The 18697-nt window shown below is 52.8% G+C and overlaps 2 protein-coding genes across 4 annotated transcripts; one reads left to right on the top strand and one right to left on the bottom strand.

The window, feature by feature from the left end:
- The first annotated feature begins 60 nt into the window (after positions 1-60).
- On the top strand, positions 61-13871 carry LOC101912392 (vitamin D3 hydroxylase-associated protein-like). Of its 3 annotated transcripts, none has more exons than XR_003554877.2 (15): positions 61-3707; positions 5057-5170; positions 5484-5627; positions 6585-6718; positions 7100-7306; positions 7799-7839; positions 8067-8191; positions 8828-8953; positions 9782-9879; positions 9977-10076; positions 10927-10970; positions 11499-11538; positions 12013-12125; positions 12474-12619; positions 13267-13401. XR_003554877.2 is itself a non-coding variant. In XM_055815619.1 (15 exons), the coding sequence occupies exons 1-15, from the start codon at positions 3498-3500 to the stop codon at positions 13390-13392; spliced, it is 1764 nt and encodes a 587-aa protein (XP_055671594.1). In that variant the 5' UTR covers positions 67-3497; the 3' UTR covers positions 13393-13871. The 3 variants fall into 3 exon arrangements, 2 of the variants coding, with proteins under 2 accessions (XP_027643953.2, XP_055671594.1); XM_055815619.1 differs by having other exon boundaries at positions 67-3707; positions 12013-12121; positions 13267-13871; XM_027788152.2 differs by lacking the exon at positions 13267-13401 and having other exon boundaries at positions 12474-12663.
- A 562-nt stretch (positions 13872-14433) lies between these two features.
- On the bottom strand, positions 14434-17990 carry NSUN4 (NOP2/Sun RNA methyltransferase 4). The gene is made up of 6 exons (XM_055815620.1): positions 17862-17990; positions 17044-17474; positions 16729-16883; positions 16409-16563; positions 15623-15747; positions 14434-14856 (listed from the first exon to the last, which is right to left on the bottom strand). The coding sequence occupies exons 1-6, from the start codon at positions 17961-17963 to the stop codon at positions 14583-14585; spliced, it is 1242 nt and encodes a 413-aa protein (XP_055671595.1). The 5' UTR covers positions 17964-17990; the 3' UTR covers positions 14434-14582.
- Between the last annotated feature and the right edge of the window lie 707 nt (positions 17991-18697).

Raw genomic sequence — 18697 nt, 5'->3', positions numbered from 1 at the left:
TCAATATTTTCTTTTTTTTTTTCCTTTTCTTCCCCCCCCCCCCTCCATTACAGTTCTCCTACTTCGCACTCAAATCACCTGGCTTCCCTCTGCCCTGTTTGCCCATACTGAGACCAGTGAAAAGCTTTGTGCCCAGCCATGGAGCAGCTGGGAACATCCCAGTCCTTCACCATCAGGACACAAGTCTCTGTTTTCTCTCAGTGGGGACAGACCTGGGCAAGACACCAGGCGTGATGGAAGAAGTTGGAATGCTCCTGGACTTCTGGTGAAGAGCCAACAGCTCTCTGCAACACCTTTACTGATAGTGTCTCTGTCTTGCTTGGTAAAACAACTTGGAGAAGCTGTAAGTAGGATCCATACAACCCACCTGGCTATGGAAAAGGCCCAAGGAAAACAGTGCCATACCCACAAAAGTAGGAAAGATGTAGGGATGGTCAGGAGAGCAAGCGGTCCCTGCCGTCAGAGGTGTGAGGGTTGGTACGGGACGTTTCCCTCCCCATCCTGCTATATTTGTTCAGTGAGAACCAACAGGGTCCTGGCTGAGCAATGTGGAAAAGGATTGATAGAAACAGACCTTCACCTGTCCACTGATGCTCTTGGTTGTTGGAAAGGTGCAGATGAAGTAGTGGCAAATTTCTTATCGGCTGTTAAGTTCTGTAAGTGTTGGTGGAGTTGGACTGGAATTGAGGAAAGTCTGATACTTCCAATAGATATTCCAGGCTGAAATGAATCAGAAACTGGAAAGTTCCCAGAAAATACTTATTCAGCCCTCTGAGCCAGGCAAAACAAGCTCTCCAGAGGGGACCAGCCCATTTCCCTGTGATTTCAACGTTTTGTGAAATGTCTTTAAAATTCATTCAGAGCAGTGTAGTTAACATACCTCATTTTGTAAACTGTTTTGAAAAAGCACATCAGAGCGTTTGGTTCCAAAAAAATGAACAGATGCAACTGTCAGGATTTGGTCTTTTCTATTTTAATGGAAATGGAGTCAAAGCTGACTTAAAAATAATTATTACCAATTTAGAGGGATGATAGTTTAGTTATAGAAAATTTCTGTCAAAACCCAGCCTGCTTGAGAGCCGAAGGTGTTGGATGGAGTGTGATGGCGGTGAGTCAGTGCAGTTTTCTTTTTGCAAGGAAAGACAGCGGAGCTTTTGCTGGGGACAGGAGTGGCCTGTCTGAGTTGGTCCAACTGCCTTTCTTCTGTGATGGTCCAAAGTGAGGGTGCTGTTGTGGATGGTACAGTGAACTCCCAAGCCAGCTGCTACAGGCTGACTCTTCCTGCGGAAAGGGTCTTGGCTTTAACCCCACTGGTGAGTTTGACCTTGGACTTGGGTTGATTCAGGTGCAAAAAAAATTGCAAAGATGTTGCTCTTGGCCTTGGTTGTTTAGTGCACGGCAGTGCAATGTGGAGGAGCGAACGCTGAGCTATGAGTCAGGCAGGTCCGTCTCCTCCAGCATGGACTTGGGACATACCTTGGCTTCCCTGCCTCAGTTTCCCCATGCGGACAGTGGTCTCTTTCTCAGCAGACTTTTCTCCCAAGCACCCCTTGCTCCCCTTTGGCTAGTTGTGGGTCCACACAAAGCCACCCGCTGTGACCCAGCCCATCTGCCCCAGTGCAGCTGCTCCCCTCCGTGGCAGGGACACCTTAATTCCGTATGGCTCTTGGAGTGCCTGAGCAGGTCTACTGTGTGAGGGTGCAAAACCAGCTTGGATTTTGAAACCATCCCAGTCCTGAGGATGGAGTTAACCTTCGCTCCCTCCAGTCACTCCCCACTGGCCGCATCCTTGCTGCAGGCTGTGGCAGGAGCTGTGGGGCTGCCTGTGGCCATGCTGTGCATGGCTTTGTGGCAGCAGGAGCTGTACCTCCGGTTCCCAAAGGAGGTGGAGATGCTCACACATTAATAGGGAAAGGGGCATCCTCAGCAGCATCCAGCCACCTGGAAACGCAGCTGCACCTGCTGATAAATCTGCCCTTTGAAACACCAAGTCAGTCCGGACACAGCTGGCTCTGGCTCTGTTAAATATTTGCTGAGCATCTGAAGGGCAGGATCAGAGCACAGGTCCCAGTGCACAAGTGGATGTGGGAAGCCAATCCCCTGACACTTCCCAGCATGGGGAAAAATCTTCCCACAACTGCTGCCACATAGGCAAAGAGCCCACCTGTACCTCAGGAAGCCCCTGCGTGGATTCCCGGAGGCTGGGAGAGGGCTGGTATTGCCGTGTGCTGACCTGTTCAGGTGCCCCTGCCAGAGGCATCTGCTGCAGCCAGCACCATGGGCTAGGAGCAGGACGGGCTGCAGGCATGTCCCCAAGTCCCCGCTTTTGTAAAACCAGCAGTTCCTTGGCTGAGGAGCCATCCTCTGAGCAAGGGTGCCACTGGAAGGGAACGCGGTAAAAGGTCAGCTTCATTTGGTACCGTGCTGTCAGCTCTGGACACTTACCGAACTCTTACACCTGCTAAGAACAGACATGACAACGGATGAAAAATCAAGCATTAGAGGACTACCTGGCCCTGGTGGGAAAAGACTCTTCACCTTCCTTTCCACATCCGGTTCCTCACTCTGTTGAAGCAGGATCACGTTCTGGGCCTCTGGCCATCAGGTGCAACCTTGCAAAGTTTTGCAATGCCCCATCTAGCTGCCTAGAAACCTTTTTCAAGATGGGACCCATAGGAGGACCCACCATCCCCAACTCACAAAGATGACAGACAGACCGTGGCATTTGTTTTGGGGCTGATGTTAGCTGGGTTGTTGGCTCCGGCTCAGCGCATGGTTCTTGTGTGCTTGTAGTGAGTGGCAGCTGTGCTGGAAAGACCTCAGACACCAGCTGCCTCAACATCTGTTGGAAACAGTTTGCTTCTGGCCTGCAGCCCTTGGGATTTTCCACTCCTAAGGCAATAGCAGCGTGCTTTGTCATGGGGTAGGACACGGTGCATGCAGACGTGATGGCGGTGCTGAGCCCTGCCCCACAGGTCTCCTGAAACAGCCTCTGGCCACCATGGGAGCAGCACAGGCTACGGGATTTGATGAGTGAGTGGGGTACCCCACAGCTATGCATCCTCTTGTCGGATCGTTCCCCATCCCTGTGCAGGGAAGTCTTATGATTTCAAGCTGTTTTTTCCTCTTCTCCCATTGTCCTCTCAGGCTCCGCAGGAAATAGAAGAGCAGCTATTTCCTTGCTTCTTTTGTTCAACTGGTCCCACAGCCCTTCCTCCCCAGCAGAGAACTTCCCACAGTCCAAAAAGCCCCTATAAACCCGATGCCCCAAGGTTCAATGGACAAACTTCACCTTTTTCATTTCCCAGTCAATCATTCTCCACTGCACGCTCCACTGAAGGCAGCTTTGCAGGGGTCAGCTTTGGACTTACAAACTATTTGCTGACCTGAGGCAGTGATGCTGGGAGGGGGGACAGGTCTGGGAAGGCAGGGAAGGTCTCCTGCTCCTGCCTTGCTTTTCTTTCTCACTCCATCCCCAGAGATCAGAAGGCCACGTCATGATCCAGCAACAGCTGAGACAGCTCCTGCCAGAGAGGGAGGTGGATCCTTCTGCTGCCCTCACCCTGCTCTGCGGCTCGGCGGCAGCCGCGGTGGTCTGGAAATGGCTGGGCAAAAGGCAGATCCAGAAGAAAATGGAAGAGGCTCGGAGAACCCGGGATGAGGGCGTGAAGAAAATGGCAAAGGCTGTCCAGCAGTTCAGGGAGCAGGTAACCCATCTCTCTGGGGGGGTCTGAGTCCCACCAAGGTGCCTGCTGATGTCGTTCTTCAGCTCCTTCTTCCAGCTCATGCCTCCATAGCTTTTATAAGGAGGAGTCATGGGGAGACGTGCCAGCAGCCTCAACAAGAGGAAAGGCTGCCTTGGGAGGAAGGGACTTCACTGTTCTCCTCAAGCTGGATGAGATGTGGTAGGAGTTTAGAGCCAGGGAGATGCGAATTACTCACTAGGAAGAGGTTTTGGACAACACAGGTGATGAAACACTGGACCTGTATTGATCCAAAATACAGTTATTTTGGGATCTAGAAATGTCTCTTGCCTCTATGGGTAGAAGCAAGAAAGCTTTTTCTTCTTCTTGACTCTTAAGTTTACACATCTGTCCACACTCCTATATCTTTGTCTCTGAAACCTGGCCTCTGGATGGTTCCTGGAGCCTCCAAAAGGGCTTTCACTAGGGTTCCCAGCAAGTGGGACCTCCTGGCCCAGCAGGCTGCCCAGAAGATGGCTGGCCTAATTTAACACTAATGAAACACAGGGCATTCAGTGTCCCCTGGAGCAACCAGGACGTGACACAGGGATGAATGAGGCAGGCTTACAACCAGCATGGATGTGGCTCTGAATTCCTACCTCAGCACTGATTTCTAACCACCTTTCTTTCCTGCTCCATTTCCTTCTAAGTAGGTACCGGTTAGACCACACCTGGAGATAAAGCATACTAGCTAAAAGGATACGTATCTTTACAACCTTTTTTTCTTAAATATATATATAAAATCTTAAAAAAAAAAAAAAGCTGGTGGTGCTGAGAACTGCCAGTTCTCTTCACCCGAGTAGACCTTACCCACCACCTGTGAGACCCTGCTGACTTCTCTGCAGTTTGCTGGGCTTGAGCTGTTTGTCCTCAGCCCAGGCTGACCTACACTGCCTGTACCCCTCCTGAAGGGTGAAGGACCAGCCTGCAACTTGTGTGCAACACCTTTGGTACCTTCTGCCCAGGCTGGTATTTGCTCAGCTGAGATACCTACTGACCAAGAGGTTAAGTCCCACGGTGCCAGGAGGAAGGCTCTGATGTGAGGCACTGCCTTGCCCTCTGGCTGCAGTGGGTGCCTGAAGCTCATCTGCACCTTCAGAGACAGCTGGGTTCCTCTGTTTGCATCACGTCCATGACATCCAAACTCAGGATGAAACACTCAGCAGCTCAGGGTCTGAACACCTCACATGCAGGGTCCGCCTTTCCAGCAAGCTCTTTTGATAGTGTTGGCAGAACCAAAGAGACTTATCCCCTCTGAGCCAAAGGGCAGCTGGAGCTTCTGTCCTGGCACCCCCTTCATCTTCCCCTTGCAGGTTCCCAGTGTCCAGACGGATGCCATCCTCTCCCTGCCCCTGCTGGAACTCACTGGGAGACTGCGGGAAGGGTCTCTGTCCCCCAAGACCGTCCTCTACACCTACTTAGAGAAGGTGAGTGCCTGTCACGTTCTCCTTGCCATGGTGTCTGGGCTGGTGGCTGAGATGACTTGTTGGAGCAAGATTATGACAAGTCTTCAATATAGCGGATACCAGGAGAGAAAAAGCAAGGACCTCTCTGCCTCCTGGGTCAGAGCCATCAGTAGACAGTCCTTTGAGATGGCTTAACGCTCTGGGAAGGGGGTTACCATTCATGCCAAGCCACTAGCCCGTGTTTTGAAGATCCAGGTAGCTGCTGAGTGCAGCTGTGTGCTGTGTAACAATGCTGTTCTTCGCTAACACCTATTTCTCCATGTGTCCATCAAAGGCCCTGGAAGTGACTCAGCAGACAAACTGCGTGCGACATTTCATCCCAGAGTGTGAGGAGCAGCTCCAAGAAATACAACGGCAGAGGGAGAAAGGGCTGCTCTATGGCATCCCCATCAGCATCAAGGATCACATCAGCCACAAGGTGCTTCCCTTTGTGCCCGTGAAGTGTCCCATCGTAAGCTGGGCGGGGTGGCGAAGTGGTGGGACACAGAGAACAGGGAAGGGGCCCAATCCACCTCTGCTTAAGCCATGGGGAGCCTGGCTGGATCTGAGGCTGTGGCCTCACATCTCATTGCAGCTGCAATCCTGACAATTAGAAGCTTCCATCAGAAAAAAACCCAAGGGGTGAACAGTTACACACCCACACAATTTCTTCTCTGATACATGGGGCAGCACAAACTGGGCTACATGGCTGTTTGGGCCATAACTCAGACCTCTTCTCAGAGGTTTGCAGCATCAAGGGTAAGAATAGGCCTCAGCTTCTAGAAAGTCACTAGTGGGAGGAACTGATAACCTCAAAACCTCGTTGGCTGCTGAGTCCCTTTAGCAAAGAGCCTGTGCATGAGCCACACCAGAGAACCCCTCACAGACAAGCCCTGATGAGGACTGACCACACACTCCTGAGCTGAACTTGTCAGGCAGTCTCCTCCTCCTCCTTGCTGACTGACCAACACAGTTAAGAGGGCTGTAAGCCCAAAGCAAGCCCCAGACACCCAGGTTCACTGAGAAAGGATCACACTGTGTTTGTCTGGGGTGTATATTCCCTCCCTGAACATCCACTGGTGGCTTTATTTGGACAGCAGGACAATGGGTTTGTTCCTGAGCTAGTGCATCTATGGCACTGGACCCGGGTCAGGAGAGAGAAATAGCATGGAAAAGGGCAAGGACAGCTTCAGGAGAAGCCTTAACCCAGTAAATGTTTGGCAGCCCTCTACCAAGGATGGAAGGAGAGGGAGTCCTTGGTCCTTCACGCAAGGGCTTGCCAGGGAGCAGGTTAGTACCTGCCCTCTCCCTGCCCAAGAGAGGGACGCCAGGTCTTCCTTCCAAAACCTCAGGGGAGCTGCGCTGACCATATTGTTGTCACTTCTCCTCTCTGCAGGGGCACCTGTCGACCTGTGGGCTTGTGCAATGCCTGGGCACTCCAGTGCAGGAGGACAGCGTCCTAGTCAAGGTTTTGAAGAGACAGGGGGCCATCCCATTTGCAATGACCAACGTGCCCCAGTCCCTCTTCAAGTAACATACATCATTGGAAATCTTTCCTCTGGTTGTGTCCTGAAGCTAAACCTTAACCTGTAGGTCCTGGGACAGGCTCCTTCCTGCCTCCTGAGATGTTGTGTGGACGAGTTCCTCTTCCATCAGCTGCCAATAATCTCAGTTCAACTGAAAATAGCCTTCAGATAAGATTAAGAGGAACAAACCTACCATGACATAAGAGAAATTAAGTGCAGTTGCACACGGGAGGGAGAGCAGCGTCTCATGGGAATGTCCTGAGGGATTTGCAGGGTGGAAGGATGGGGTTGGCGATGCCACATAAGCTCACTGCAGGGGAGAGCCAACAAACTCAACGCATTAGGCTGTTCCTGACAGCCCACTTGCTGGTTTTCTTCTCCCCAGCTACGACTGCAGCAATCCCACCTTTGGCCAGACCTTGAACCCCTTCAACCACCAGAAGAGCCCCGGGGGCTCCTCGGGAGGGGAGGGAGCTCTGATCGCAGGGGGAGGCTCCATCCTGGGCATCGGCTCGGACATGGGTGGCAGCATCCGCCTGCCCTCCAGCTTCTGCGGGCTGTGCGGGCTCAAACCCACCGCCGAAAGGCTCAGGTAGGTGCCGGGGTCTCCCCGCCCTGCAAGGACCCTGCTAATTGTCAAACTGAGCGGAGGGGGCAAGGTGCTCACTGAGTACCTGGGGGAAAACGAGAGGAGAGTTTCTTGAAGCTGGCTTGCTTTGCTCAAATCCTCTCCCAACAGGCAGCGTTGCTACATTGCGTGGGGAAATGGCTGTTTGCGTCGTAAATCTGGCCTGGAGTTAAAAGGAAAAGGGGAGCAAAGTGGTTAAATGGTGCCAAAAGGGAACATTTTTGGTTAAACTAAAACTAAGATTGGTTGGGGGTTTGTGGTGGGGTTTTTGTTTGTTTGGTTTTTTTTTTTCATTTTGACCAACATTTTTTGTTTCCCGTGACCCAAGTCAAATGCTTTTAATAATTTCCTTCTGGTTTGGGTCCTGAACTGAAGACCCCGCTATGCTATTCAAACATATTGGGAATATCCCACCATTACTGAAATGACAATACGCTGCTTTTTCTTTTCACATAGCCTGTCCGGAGCAGGTGTCCCAGTCGGTGGGATCGTGGCAGGTACCTGAATTTTAATTGCTTTTCTCTATATGCTGTGAAAAGCCCTATGCCCTCCTCTGTGCCTGAGGAAAGCCTGAGACAACCAAGATCTGTCTGGAATCCATCTGAAACATCCTCCGTTGCCTGATCATCCCTTGCAGCCAAGTGGCCGTGCAGGGGGGAGGGTGGACCAGTGTTTGGCACATCCATTTGCTCAATGGGGATGTTTGCTTTCGTCCCCACTCCAGTTCGTTGTGCACTGGGGCCGATGGCAAGGGACGTGGACAGCCTGGCCCTCTGCATGAAGGCGCTGCTCTGCGAGGAGATGTTCCGGCTGGACCCCACCGTGCCCCCTATCCCCTTCAACGAGGAGGTAAGTAAGCCCCTAAGTCAGCAGGCCCTGGTTCTTTTGAGGGTGCTGCACACTCAACATATGCATTCTTTAATGGTCCAGTTATCTTTACAGTACTGGTTTCCAGTAACTTGTTAGCTCTTTTTGAGGGCACAATTCATAATTATTAGAAAAAAATAGGTTAATAAGTAGGTATCCTTTCTGCCTTCTCAGTTGGCGTATAGCTTATTAGACTGAGAGACCCCAGAAAAGGGTGGGAAGGAAGGCAACACCAGGACCAAAAAGCTGGAGGTTTTTAGGGGAAGATGAGACAGGATCAGAAACCCTTGCAGCAAATCTGACTGAGGACATTCCCTTTCCCTCTGCAGCAGATGAACTTCAGGTTTCCCCACCTCCATCCTTTGTAGCAATGGTTGAATCTACTGGTCTTGAGTGGCTGTGCTCTGCCTGAGGGGAGGGATGAAGGGGAGGCTGGAGAAAAAGGTGGGGGTGGACAATTGGAAAGGGTGACCTATGGAAACTATAAGGAGCAAACCAGAAAATTAGTTACTCCCTAACATCTGGGGCTTTTGTCCCCTTCTGCAGCGGGCTTCAGCATGGGGGCAGTCCTAGCCGGAGCAGGGCTGGCAATGCTTCAGTGGTGGCTCTTTTCTCCAGGTGTACTCCAGCTGTGCTCCCCTGCGCATCGGCTACTACGACACAGACGGCTACTTCCCGCTGCCCCCCTGCATGCGGCGGGCAGTGCAGGACACCAGGGGGGCTCTGCAGGCAGCCGGGCACCAGGTGAGCACAGCCACCCCGCGCTCTTCTCCCCGGGGGGTCCCCAGCTCGGCTCCTCGCCGCTGAAGTTGCCCCTCAGAAACCAGACATAGCTCCCAAGCCCAGCTGTGCGATAAATGACCTACCAGAGGTATGAGATTAAGTTACTACAGCCACGTACACATGCCCACCCGGGGCAGCAGCACTGCTTCTCGTGGGCAAACAGCACTTGCAATTAGCAAACTTGTACCTGCAAGGGGCCAGGAGTGTTAATAACTCCATCTCCGCTCTCCTGGGGGCTGTGGTCCACACCGGACAGCAGCAGCCACAAAGTGCTGCATTTGACCCTGGAAGGTTATCCCAGCATTTGCTGGGTCTGTCCTTCCCCAGCTGGGCTCTGAGAGGTGTTTTTCTCCTTCCTCCCCAATGCCCATGGAGACCTCTCTCCATCCTGGACCACTGAGGGAAAAGGGCCACGGGGCATGGGATGGAAAATACCTTTCCCTCCATCTAGACCTACCTGTGGAAACATGCTAGTAGTGCTTTTCACAGCAAAGTGAGTCCATGTCTGAGATTTCAGTTCTGCTGGGACAGGCAGGAAACTAGGGCAGTTTCTGGCTCAGTGGCTGCCTGGAGCAGCATGGAGGAGGAGACAGCTCTGGAGAGATCTCGGAGCTGAGCCAAATAGCTGTCAGGGAGGAATAATCCCACAGGGAGATGCCTGGGCTGGTACGGGATTGAAATAGGGCCTCCGCTGGCAGGTGCTGCTCTGCCTTTTAAGTATATCCACAGACAGACCCTGGAAATCATTCACACCCCCAGGCTTTCACATAGCCTTGCGTTTTGGTGCAGCTGGTGCCCTTTTCTCCACCTCGGATCCACCACGTCATGACTGAACTGTTTCTGAAGACCTTTTTTGCTGATGGAGGCCGTGCTTGGTTGGACATGTTGTAAGTAGGAGCCCTCTGGCATGCCCATGAGCACAACACACAGGCAAAACGAGCACTACCGTCTCCGGCATGATCCCCTCCTCTTGTCATCTCTCAGCACAGGAGATACTGTAGATCCAAACTTGAAATCACAGGTGAACTGCTGCAAGATCCCGAGGGTGGGGAAGAAGCTACTGGCTCTGATTCTTAAACCTCTGGTGAGTCCCTGGCCTCCGGCTCAAAGCAGAGTGGTGTCAGCAAGGTCTTGAGGTGCTTGGAAGTGTGACGGTACCAAGAGACACCTTTAACTGGAAACACTGGGATTTCAGGCCAAAGCATATACAATCACTTTGGAAGGTCGTTTGAGACCTCTGCTGGGATTTACCCAGTGTAAAGGGAAAGGAGAGAAGAACCAGCCAAAAGCTGTAAAAGATTAGTGCGAGTGGTTCTTCAAATGCTAGACCTAGCAGTGCCCCGTTTCGTACAGATTCGTGCATTGGGATTACTGCAGTAGAGGGACTGAGGTTGCAGCTCTGTCCCTGTGCTGGAAGCCTCCCAGAGATCCCACCTTCAGGGGGGGTCCTGGTGATTCATACGGGCTGGCCCTCACTGTAGCCCTTTCACCAGCTGAGCATCCTTTTGTAGGGCTTCTCTCCTCCATCCTGTGTTTCCTCTGCCTCTCTGTCCGGTTGGGTTGTTCTCAGCTGACAGGATTAAAAAGGTAGCAGTGAGTGAGAGGCAATCAAAATGCTTGTAGAGGTCTTGTTTCTGTGACATACCAAGCTAAAACAGGTTCATCAAAAATAATGAAAGGCAACCTGGTTCAAGTCAGCGCATGCCTCTGTGAACAGGGAATATTGGGCTGTAAGAAACAAATTGGGAATCAACAATCAGAAATTGGACACAAAGTAAATTCAGAACCATAAGGAGCATTTTTAATCATCATCGTTCGCCCTCAGTGCAGCATCCCCAGGGCTAGAGGCAGCATAGGACCAGGTGTTTCCTGGAATGGCTGGAGTTACTGCACCCCCATGTCATGTCCCTAACAGGAACCTCTTGCCTTTCCAGTTTCCCCGCCTGGCTGACTATCTGAGCGCCTTGGGTGGAATGAGGTAAGTTGGCATCGTCCCCAGGGATGTCCATGAAAATGCATGGTACCTTCTCCTCTAAGTGTCCTTGGGGGTGGTGGGGGTGGGGGAGGTGGAGCCTGGATTCATGACAGGTTCTGACCTGCTCCCTGCAGAGGCTGTCCCTCCATCCTGGGCATGGCTTCAGCCTTTAGGAACACATCTCCCCAGCGTTGCGCTGTCCCTAGTGTTATCCTGAAAGGACTGGGGGGCTCGGAAGGGTAAGGTCGTACAGGAAGCCTGCAGCAGCAATGACCACCACATCCAGGTTCACAAGAGAAACCTCTCTCCATCGCTTCCAGACGTTTGTTGCTTAATTGTTTGGCCAAATGCCAAAGGAAACTTCAGACAAATTGTGAAAGATGTATAACAACACATCAGTATTGTTACAAGCATTGTACAATAAGTAATCGCTAAAATGACCGAGGCTTATCAGCCTGGAGGATTATTTAAGCAATTCCTCCTCCTCCTCCTCTTAAAGCTTAAAAATGGTGCTACTATTTCCACTTGCAGGTCAGTGAAGGAGATGTGGAATCATCACCATCAAATAGAGGTGTGTTTGGAGGACTCTTCTTTCTGGCATCATGCTACAAGTCGAGGCTTTACGGCAAGCGCCAGGTCGGAGGGTCATCAGTTAGGACAGGTGGTGTGCAGGGGGGAGGAGGCAAGGTGGAGGGAAAGGCACAAGAGAGACAGGGATGGGGTAGATAGGCTTTTGGGTCAACCCAGCCATGACTTTATTGGTTGCCCACAGTGCTCATGCCCAAACGCCCACATTCAACAGTCCCAGCACAACGAAGGCTGTCCTGGGAGTGGGGACAGCTAAAGAGGGACCTTCCCAATTCCTGGCCGCAAGCTGGCCACGTGCTGTGGAGGCAGACACTTACACGCTCCCTGCCTCTTCCCTCACGCCCAGTTCCCTGCGGCTGCCTTCTCGGCCATGCCAGAGCCTGGCGCATACCCTAGAGAAGCCAAGATGCTCCAGGTGTGGACATGACCTCCGCATCATCTCCCTCTCCTCCCCAAGGCATACCGCACCGAGTTCATCGCCCGCTGGAGGGAACTTCGGCTGGACGTTGTGCTGTGCCCTGTCCTGGGGCCTGCCTTCACCACAGGATACCCCGGGAAACTCCTCAGTAAGTGAGTCTGGGACCTTCCCGGGAGGGCAGAGGACCACAGTGGTTGCAACTGGACAGAAACGTCCACTACCATGGAGCTTAACCACCCACCTAAGCATTAAGGGCATTAGGAAGGAAAAATAACTACCGTAAACCTATCATCTGAGCAGATGGGGGCAAGACACATGGATGAAGTGATCTGATGGCAGTTTTCTTGCAGTAGAACTTGGACCTGCAGATGACCAACCCTGTGCAATTTCTCCTCCCAGCAGCAGCTGGTTCTCAGGGGCTTCAGTGACCATGTAATTTGTAACCCTGAAGGAAGACAGGAGGCTGTGACTACCTGCATTCTCTTTTCTGCTTCTCTCAGCTGCCATCTCCTCCACGATGCTGTACAATGTCTTGAACTTCCCCGCTGGAGTTGTACCTGTCAGCACAGTGACAGAAGCTGATGAGGAAGAGCTAAAGCTTTACCAAGGATGCTGTGATGACCCCTGGGACCGGACACTGAAACAGGTATGCAACATGGAAAGTGGTGGAGCAGAAATTGCTGATGGACGTTCAAGTAATAGTGTCACTGAAATCAGGGGTTCCTCAATGTCTCTACCAGTATGAGCACAGTGCAGAAAAAAATCACCTCTTCTTTATATACCCCTTGCAAACCCCTTTTCTCACAAGCCCCCAAAACCATGAGTCACTAAGCTTTGGGGGGACTGGGTGCACACCCCTAGGCTGGATTATAGCCTGAAACCAGAAAGGAGCCACGCAGCCAGGCTTCTTTCAGTAGGTCCTTGTGACAGTCACAGCCCACAGCACTGCACTGCACTTTCCTCCTGCTCTGATGCCTTCGCCAGGCCCAGGCGGTCAGCAGAGCCTGGATCAGGAATGAGGATGCTGAAGGAAAAGGGATCTGGCTGCAAGACAGCTCAAAGCCAAGCTGGCTGGGGTGTGTGGGTGTCTTAAACATGCTGCCCAAGATTTGGCAACCATTTCTATCACGAGAACAGCAACAGCCTTCCCTCTGCCCTAGTGCACTTACGCTGCTTGAATGGCAGGGCTCAGCCTCCACCACCACCCCCCGGGACAAGCCACATGCCTAAACCAAGTTTCCAAAAGCTGCTGGGGCACCCCAGTAACCCCTCACCGCTGTGCCCCCGCTGCAGGCTGTGGCAGGAGCCGTGGGGCTGCCGGTGGCTGTGCAGTGTGTGGCCTTGCCGTGGCAGGAGGAGCTGTGCCTCAGGTTCATGAAGGAGGTGGAGACCCTCAGCCAGGAGAAGCGAGCAGCATAGTCTCCGTGGTCCCACGCCTGCGGGGCCAGCGGCAAGGCAAAAGGGACACCATGGACAACTTCTCTTTTGCAATCGGCAGTGCGGGGATTACAGCAAGGGGGGAAGGAGGAAGGAAAAGCAATTTCCTGACACCCTCCTTGCCAATAAGCACAGATCCTGTAAGGAAATAAGATGCCATGCAGGGCAGAGGACTGGTTTAAGCTGGGTTCAAATAATGATAAATCTATGAACCTGCACCTTCCTGGAAGGATGGGCACGGATGGGGGGTTACCCACATCATCTATGCTGCCTCTTGCAGAAGCAGGGTGATGCTGAGAGAAGGTGATTACAAAAGCTCAACATTATTTTCTTGCTGGCACCTGAGTAACTTCATATAGATGTAACTATGGGCTGCCCTGTAAGGAATACAGCCTTGTCTACCCTTCCCATCACTGTATTTCGCTCACAAAAATAAAAACGTAGCTATTAAGCAACTCTTACCATAAGCTCCAGTAATCTTTCACTGATGGTTATGATTATATGAAGGCAGTTATTACTCAAAATCATGCAAACACCCTCCCACTGGATATTAAATGGCATCTAGCATGTTCACACCTTCCCTCTCCACCACAGCTTTCCTGTCTGTGAGGGAAGGCAACAGTCACTGGCCCTTCGACAGCACCAAGCTTTTTCCACCACCAGATCTCAAGCATCCCAAGCATATTGCAACCTCACAGCAGGGGCATTCTTTGGAACCTCTTATTTCAGGACCTCAGGCTGCTCTTTCTGAAGGTAGGAGATAAGCGGAGACAGATGCAACTCAATTATGCAGATGGTGAGGTCTGGGTCAGAAAGGCTGAGATCCCCAGATGGTGTTTGTTAACTCAAACCAGCTCATGTAGGATCAAAGCAGTCAGACAGGAGGGAGAGAGCAGCAGCCACACAGGGCTATTTACCCCATCCGAGGCGGACAGAAAAATTGCTGCATCTGATAAGATATCTCTCTCTTTCCTAAATTAAACACCTCAGTCTCCAACAGATAAATATTCAGAAGATTCCACAGCAGGTCTTTGTCATTTATTCTCTAAATCTGCCATAAAAAAGCAGACTTCCTTTGGGACATTTTAAAAAGAAAAATAAATACAAAGCAGTTTTGCTTTTCCTGGAAATCTGGGTTATTTCCTGATAGCCAGCAAACACAGTCTGTCACTCTACATCCGACATAATTTGCAGAAATACATAGGTCCGAAGTTGGCTGTGAGGTTAGGCAGAACAAGCTCCCCCAGCTGGCAGTCTGAGAAGAAGCAAAATGTGTCCTGGAAGAGTATCCGAAAGTGGCTCAAGTCCTCAACGCGGACACTGACGTTAAACTGGGTTTCTGCGATTTCTACTGCTCTCTCAATCACATGCTCATTCTGCAGCGGGGAGAGGGAGCACGTAGAATACACCACCTCTCCTCCTGGCTTGGTAGCAAGAATCCCAGCCCTGCAAGCAAGAACGAACACACACATCATCACGGGAAAAGGAGGATTGTGTGGAGCACCAGCATTCCCACGCTGAAACTGGGAAGTCAACACATAACTCGTAGGAGTTATCTCCACAGGCTCAAAGTCTCACTGCGTCACCGCAACTTGAGGACTGTTTTAGAGCAGGGTCAGAAAGGTGCTTAGATTGATAAAGTACCTAACATGGAAGAGACACTACTGGAGAGCAGCTGGAAGGAGTAATCCTGCACTCACCTCCAAGGGAATGGGATAAGAGTACATACAGGAGAAGAGGCTCTTGCAGGTCAAGTGCTGCCATGGGACTCTCCAATCTGTTTCCTCACTGACCCAGCTTGCAGCCAGCCCACCCATCCTTCCCAGTGAAATGGGGTGACAAAGTGCCCCCATGTCCTCTCCATGTTGGGAGATGTGGACACTTGGGAATCCTCCAGGGCTGACTGCCGGGACCTGAGAGATCACACAGCAGGACAACGCTACAGCCATCCCGTTCCTTTAGACACCTCTCCCTACCTCCTATAGCCACTGCTAGGGACTGGAAGGACATGTGACCTGACTGAGGACATTTGCACCTTCTTACACATACTATTATTTTGATGTGTTCAACTACTGCTAGGCCAGAAAACTACACATGGTTTCCACATTTCCCAGGTGGGGACACACAAAAGAAGAAGAGGTTTCAGTGCTGGCCATGGAGGACTGCTACCATAACGCAAACAGCATCAAAACACAGCATCGAGCTCGCTCACATCAGCAGCTGCAGCTGTAGCATGGGCAACATCTGACGCTCCTTGGTTCGTTTCTTGTGGAAGATGTTGTTCTCCTCCTCCATTACAGAGTGCCTGTCCGTCGTGCAGGGCACATCCACCAGGACCTGCAGCAGCAGAGGTCCTACATCAGTCCTGGGCCCAGCTCAAGCTCAGTGAGTCTCCTGGTGTCACCTGCCCCTTGCCCAACGCCTCCACCCTTGCCACGCACCTAGCTGATGCTGCCTGAGCGCAGGTGTGCACCCACAATGAACTGTAACTTGTCTGGCTGCTTTTTTGTTTCTGGTATGTGCGAACAGACACAGAAGTGCTGGATAACATCACACTCACACACGTTCTCATTTAACCTTTCTGCTCTGTGCATCTTCCTGGTAGGCGTTACTGCAGTACCTATGGCTACAGTGATACATGGCCACAGCTCCTGCAGTGGCATCTCCCAGAGAAACAAACCCAGCTCCTGCAGCTGGACACAGATGAGATACAAGAATTATCTAATCCTTACGTTTAACCCCTTCCAGGTGATGGATTAGAACAGGATTTTTAGGAGCTACTAAACAGGTACGACCCTAGTTGCCCATATCCACCAGATCCTGCAGGAAGGGTATAGCAGGAGGAAATATTACTCCATATATGGCTTAGTCTTCTTTCTATGCATTTAAGATTATGGAAAACCATACAATTATACCATAGGATAAGCTGCTGTCTTCCTCTAAAACAGGAGGAAAGTGAACTAGATGGGTTTACCTTCCCTGCCTCCCCATCACCTACCTTATGGAAGGTGCTACCTTTCAACTGCTCCCAGTCCCTTCCGTCGCAGGATGTGACGCTCACAGCTTCCCTGATTTCTTTGGGAACGTAGCTCTGGAGAACCTGGTACAGCCTCTTTGTCCGGGAAATGGAGATGTCATTGGCCGCCAGATGCCCTGCGAGGCCAAAATGGGCACACTGGGAATGTCACTCTTGCAAAAACACAGCCGATTCCCAACTCTTATAACCAGAAATTATTAACGGTCAGACATTCATGGGCACAGCATACTCTTCCAGCGCTGTTTTACACATGGGGACAAGGAACACCCACCTCCACTTACCACAAACCCCAGTCTGCAGCAGAGCCAGAGTCTTGCCACCCGGAGCCGCACAGAGGTCCAGGACAGAGTCATCCGGCTGCACGTTGAGCGCCAGGACGGGCAGGAGAGATGCTGCATCCATGAGATAATAGTCCAGGAGCCCCAGAACATCCGGCCTGGAAATCACCGGTTTGCGTAAAAAAAAGCAAACGTGTGAGAGAGAAAGAAAACAGCAGTGGGCAGTGAGGGCAGGGATGCAGAGAAGCAGCGAGCGCTCACACACGTGCAGCCCCGAGGCTGGCAATGACAGCGAGTGGTCCGTCCCAGGGATCTCACCGTGCAGGGCGAAAACGTGTGATGTCACCCCTGGGGAAGGTGTAACATTTGATGTTGGAGCTGATGGAAGCACGAAGTGGTGGTGACGTCTCTGCCTCTGTCATCGCCTCTGCCTGCACCACTGTCCTGCCCCGGGCAGAGCCCTCCTGGGATCTGTTTTCCCCTCTCCCCCCTTCCTTTGTGGCTGCACCCTGCTGCAACTGCTGCGCCTCTTTGTGGGCTTGGGAAATAAAATCGGTGGCATTCAGCAGCTCCAGCTCTTGGGTGACGTGGTCGACAGAAGAGAAGTTGTTGAGCAGGGCGCCGTACTTCTGCTCGCAGAGCAGGCTGGCTCGGACGGAGGGCCACAGGTCCCTCAGCTGCAGGCTGTAGGTGGTGTCGAAGTGGTGCAGGGCCAGGCGTGTGGCCGGGATGCGGGGGGCCGTGGTAGCCTCGGGGGAAAAAATACCAGAGATGTTAAAAGACAAAATACATCCCAACGACTGTCCCCAGCCTTAAAGTTTTTCTGGGAGAATCCAGTCCTGGGTTCTGTGCTGCCAAAAGTCCCTGGGGCCTTTCTGCAGCCCCGGAAAGCGACTGTGCCCGTGACACCCTGGGCTGGTGGTCCCCTGGGAACGCCTGAAGGGGGCTGGGGGCACGGGGCGGGCACGCAGGGAGGGGAGCGGCTGCCTACACAGCGGTGCAGCGGGGGTGTAAGGAGCGGGGGTGCTGCAGGGTGCCGCGAGAGGCAGAGGGGTGCGAGGGGGAGAGCAGGGGGATGCAACGGGGAGCGAAACGGGCGGCGGCGCGCGGCGGGTCCCCCCTCCGGCCCCGCTCACCCACTTCTTCTTGTAGTGGTGCCGGCGCGGCCCCGGTGCCAGCCCCGGCGGCGGCCCCCGCCTCAGCAGCGCTGCCGCCGCCCGCCCGCTCAGCGCCGCCATCGCCCGCGCTCCGCCGCTGCCCTTCCGGGGCGGGACCGGCACCGGCACCCCCCGCCCCTCCCCCCCCCAGCACCGCCCCCCCGGGCCATTGCCCCCGCGGGGTGCTCGGGCAGCGGCTGCCGGGAAGGTTGCAGCAGCGGAGCCCCTCGGCTCTGCGGCAGGACCGTGTGCCCCAGGGGACCCCCCCCCCCCCGCAGCTCCGGGAATTAACGTGTGACGTTCACCCTGGCAAAGCCCCGGGGCACCGCGCTGGCGGCTGAACTTGAAGTCCACCAGCAAGAGGATTACGGACGGCTGTGTTGGTAGCACAGTCAGATCTAAAAGGTGGTGCTTTGCTTTCCACTTTGAATAGCCGAGAAGGTTATTTTCTTTTTCATGTAACATGCCTGTGAAACTTCCTAGTTCTCTTGCTACTAAACATCCTCCTCGGAAGAAAAACGGGCAGGGCACGAGCAGGACAGTCCCAGGTCAGCAGAAAGGGCTGGTGACTCAGACGCAAGGGCTTCAGTTCCCCCCTCCCCCCGGTGACCCTTCCTGCTCCGGCAGAGGTTTCAGCAGGTGGAACCACCACTGTGCCCATCTGCAGCCACGTGGTCGGTCACTCCGAGCAAGAAGGCAAAGCCAACCCCAGGCTGGAAGCTCTTCCAGTGGCTGGTGGCAGTAGGTGACAGTGAGTGAGGAACAGCTGAGAGTCTTCCCTCAGCTCTACTCTGCTAGAAAAGGGTCACTCCCTT

This window comes from Falco peregrinus, chromosome 10 (assembly GCF_023634155.1).
Source record: "Falco peregrinus isolate bFalPer1 chromosome 10, bFalPer1.pri, whole genome shotgun sequence".
In the NCBI taxonomy this organism is placed as follows: Eukaryota; Metazoa; Chordata; class Aves; order Falconiformes; family Falconidae; genus Falco; species Falco peregrinus.
The sequence above is the reverse complement of the archived record's forward strand: the minus strand, read 5'-3'. Positions and strand labels throughout refer to the sequence as shown.

Bases quoted from the DNA above. Each gene is read 5' to 3' on its own strand.
- LOC101912392 (XM_055815619.1), top strand. From the start codon at position 3,498: ATGATCCAGCAACAGCTGAGACAGCTCCTGCCAGAGAGGGAGGTGGAT. The intron at 5,171-5,483 runs GTGAGTGCCTGT...TGTCCATCAAAG, and splicing joins TCTACACCTACTTAGAGAAG to GCCCTGGAAGTGACTCAGCA. The intron at 5,628-6,584 runs GTGCTTCCCTTT...TCCTCTCTGCAG, and splicing joins AGGATCACATCAGCCACAAG to GGGCACCTGTCGACCTGTGG.
- NSUN4 (XM_055815620.1), bottom strand. From the start codon at position 17,963: ATGGCGGCGCTGAGCGGGCGGGCGGCGGCAGCGCTGCTGAGGCGGGGG. The intron at 17,475-17,861 runs GTGAGCGGGGCC...TTTTCCCCCGAG, and splicing joins ACCACTACAAGAAGAAGTGG to GCTACCACGGCCCCCCGCAT. The intron at 14,857-15,622 runs GTGAGCGAGCTC...TCTTGCTTGCAG, and splicing joins CTACAGCTGCAGCTGCTGAT to GGCTGGGATTCTTGCTACCA.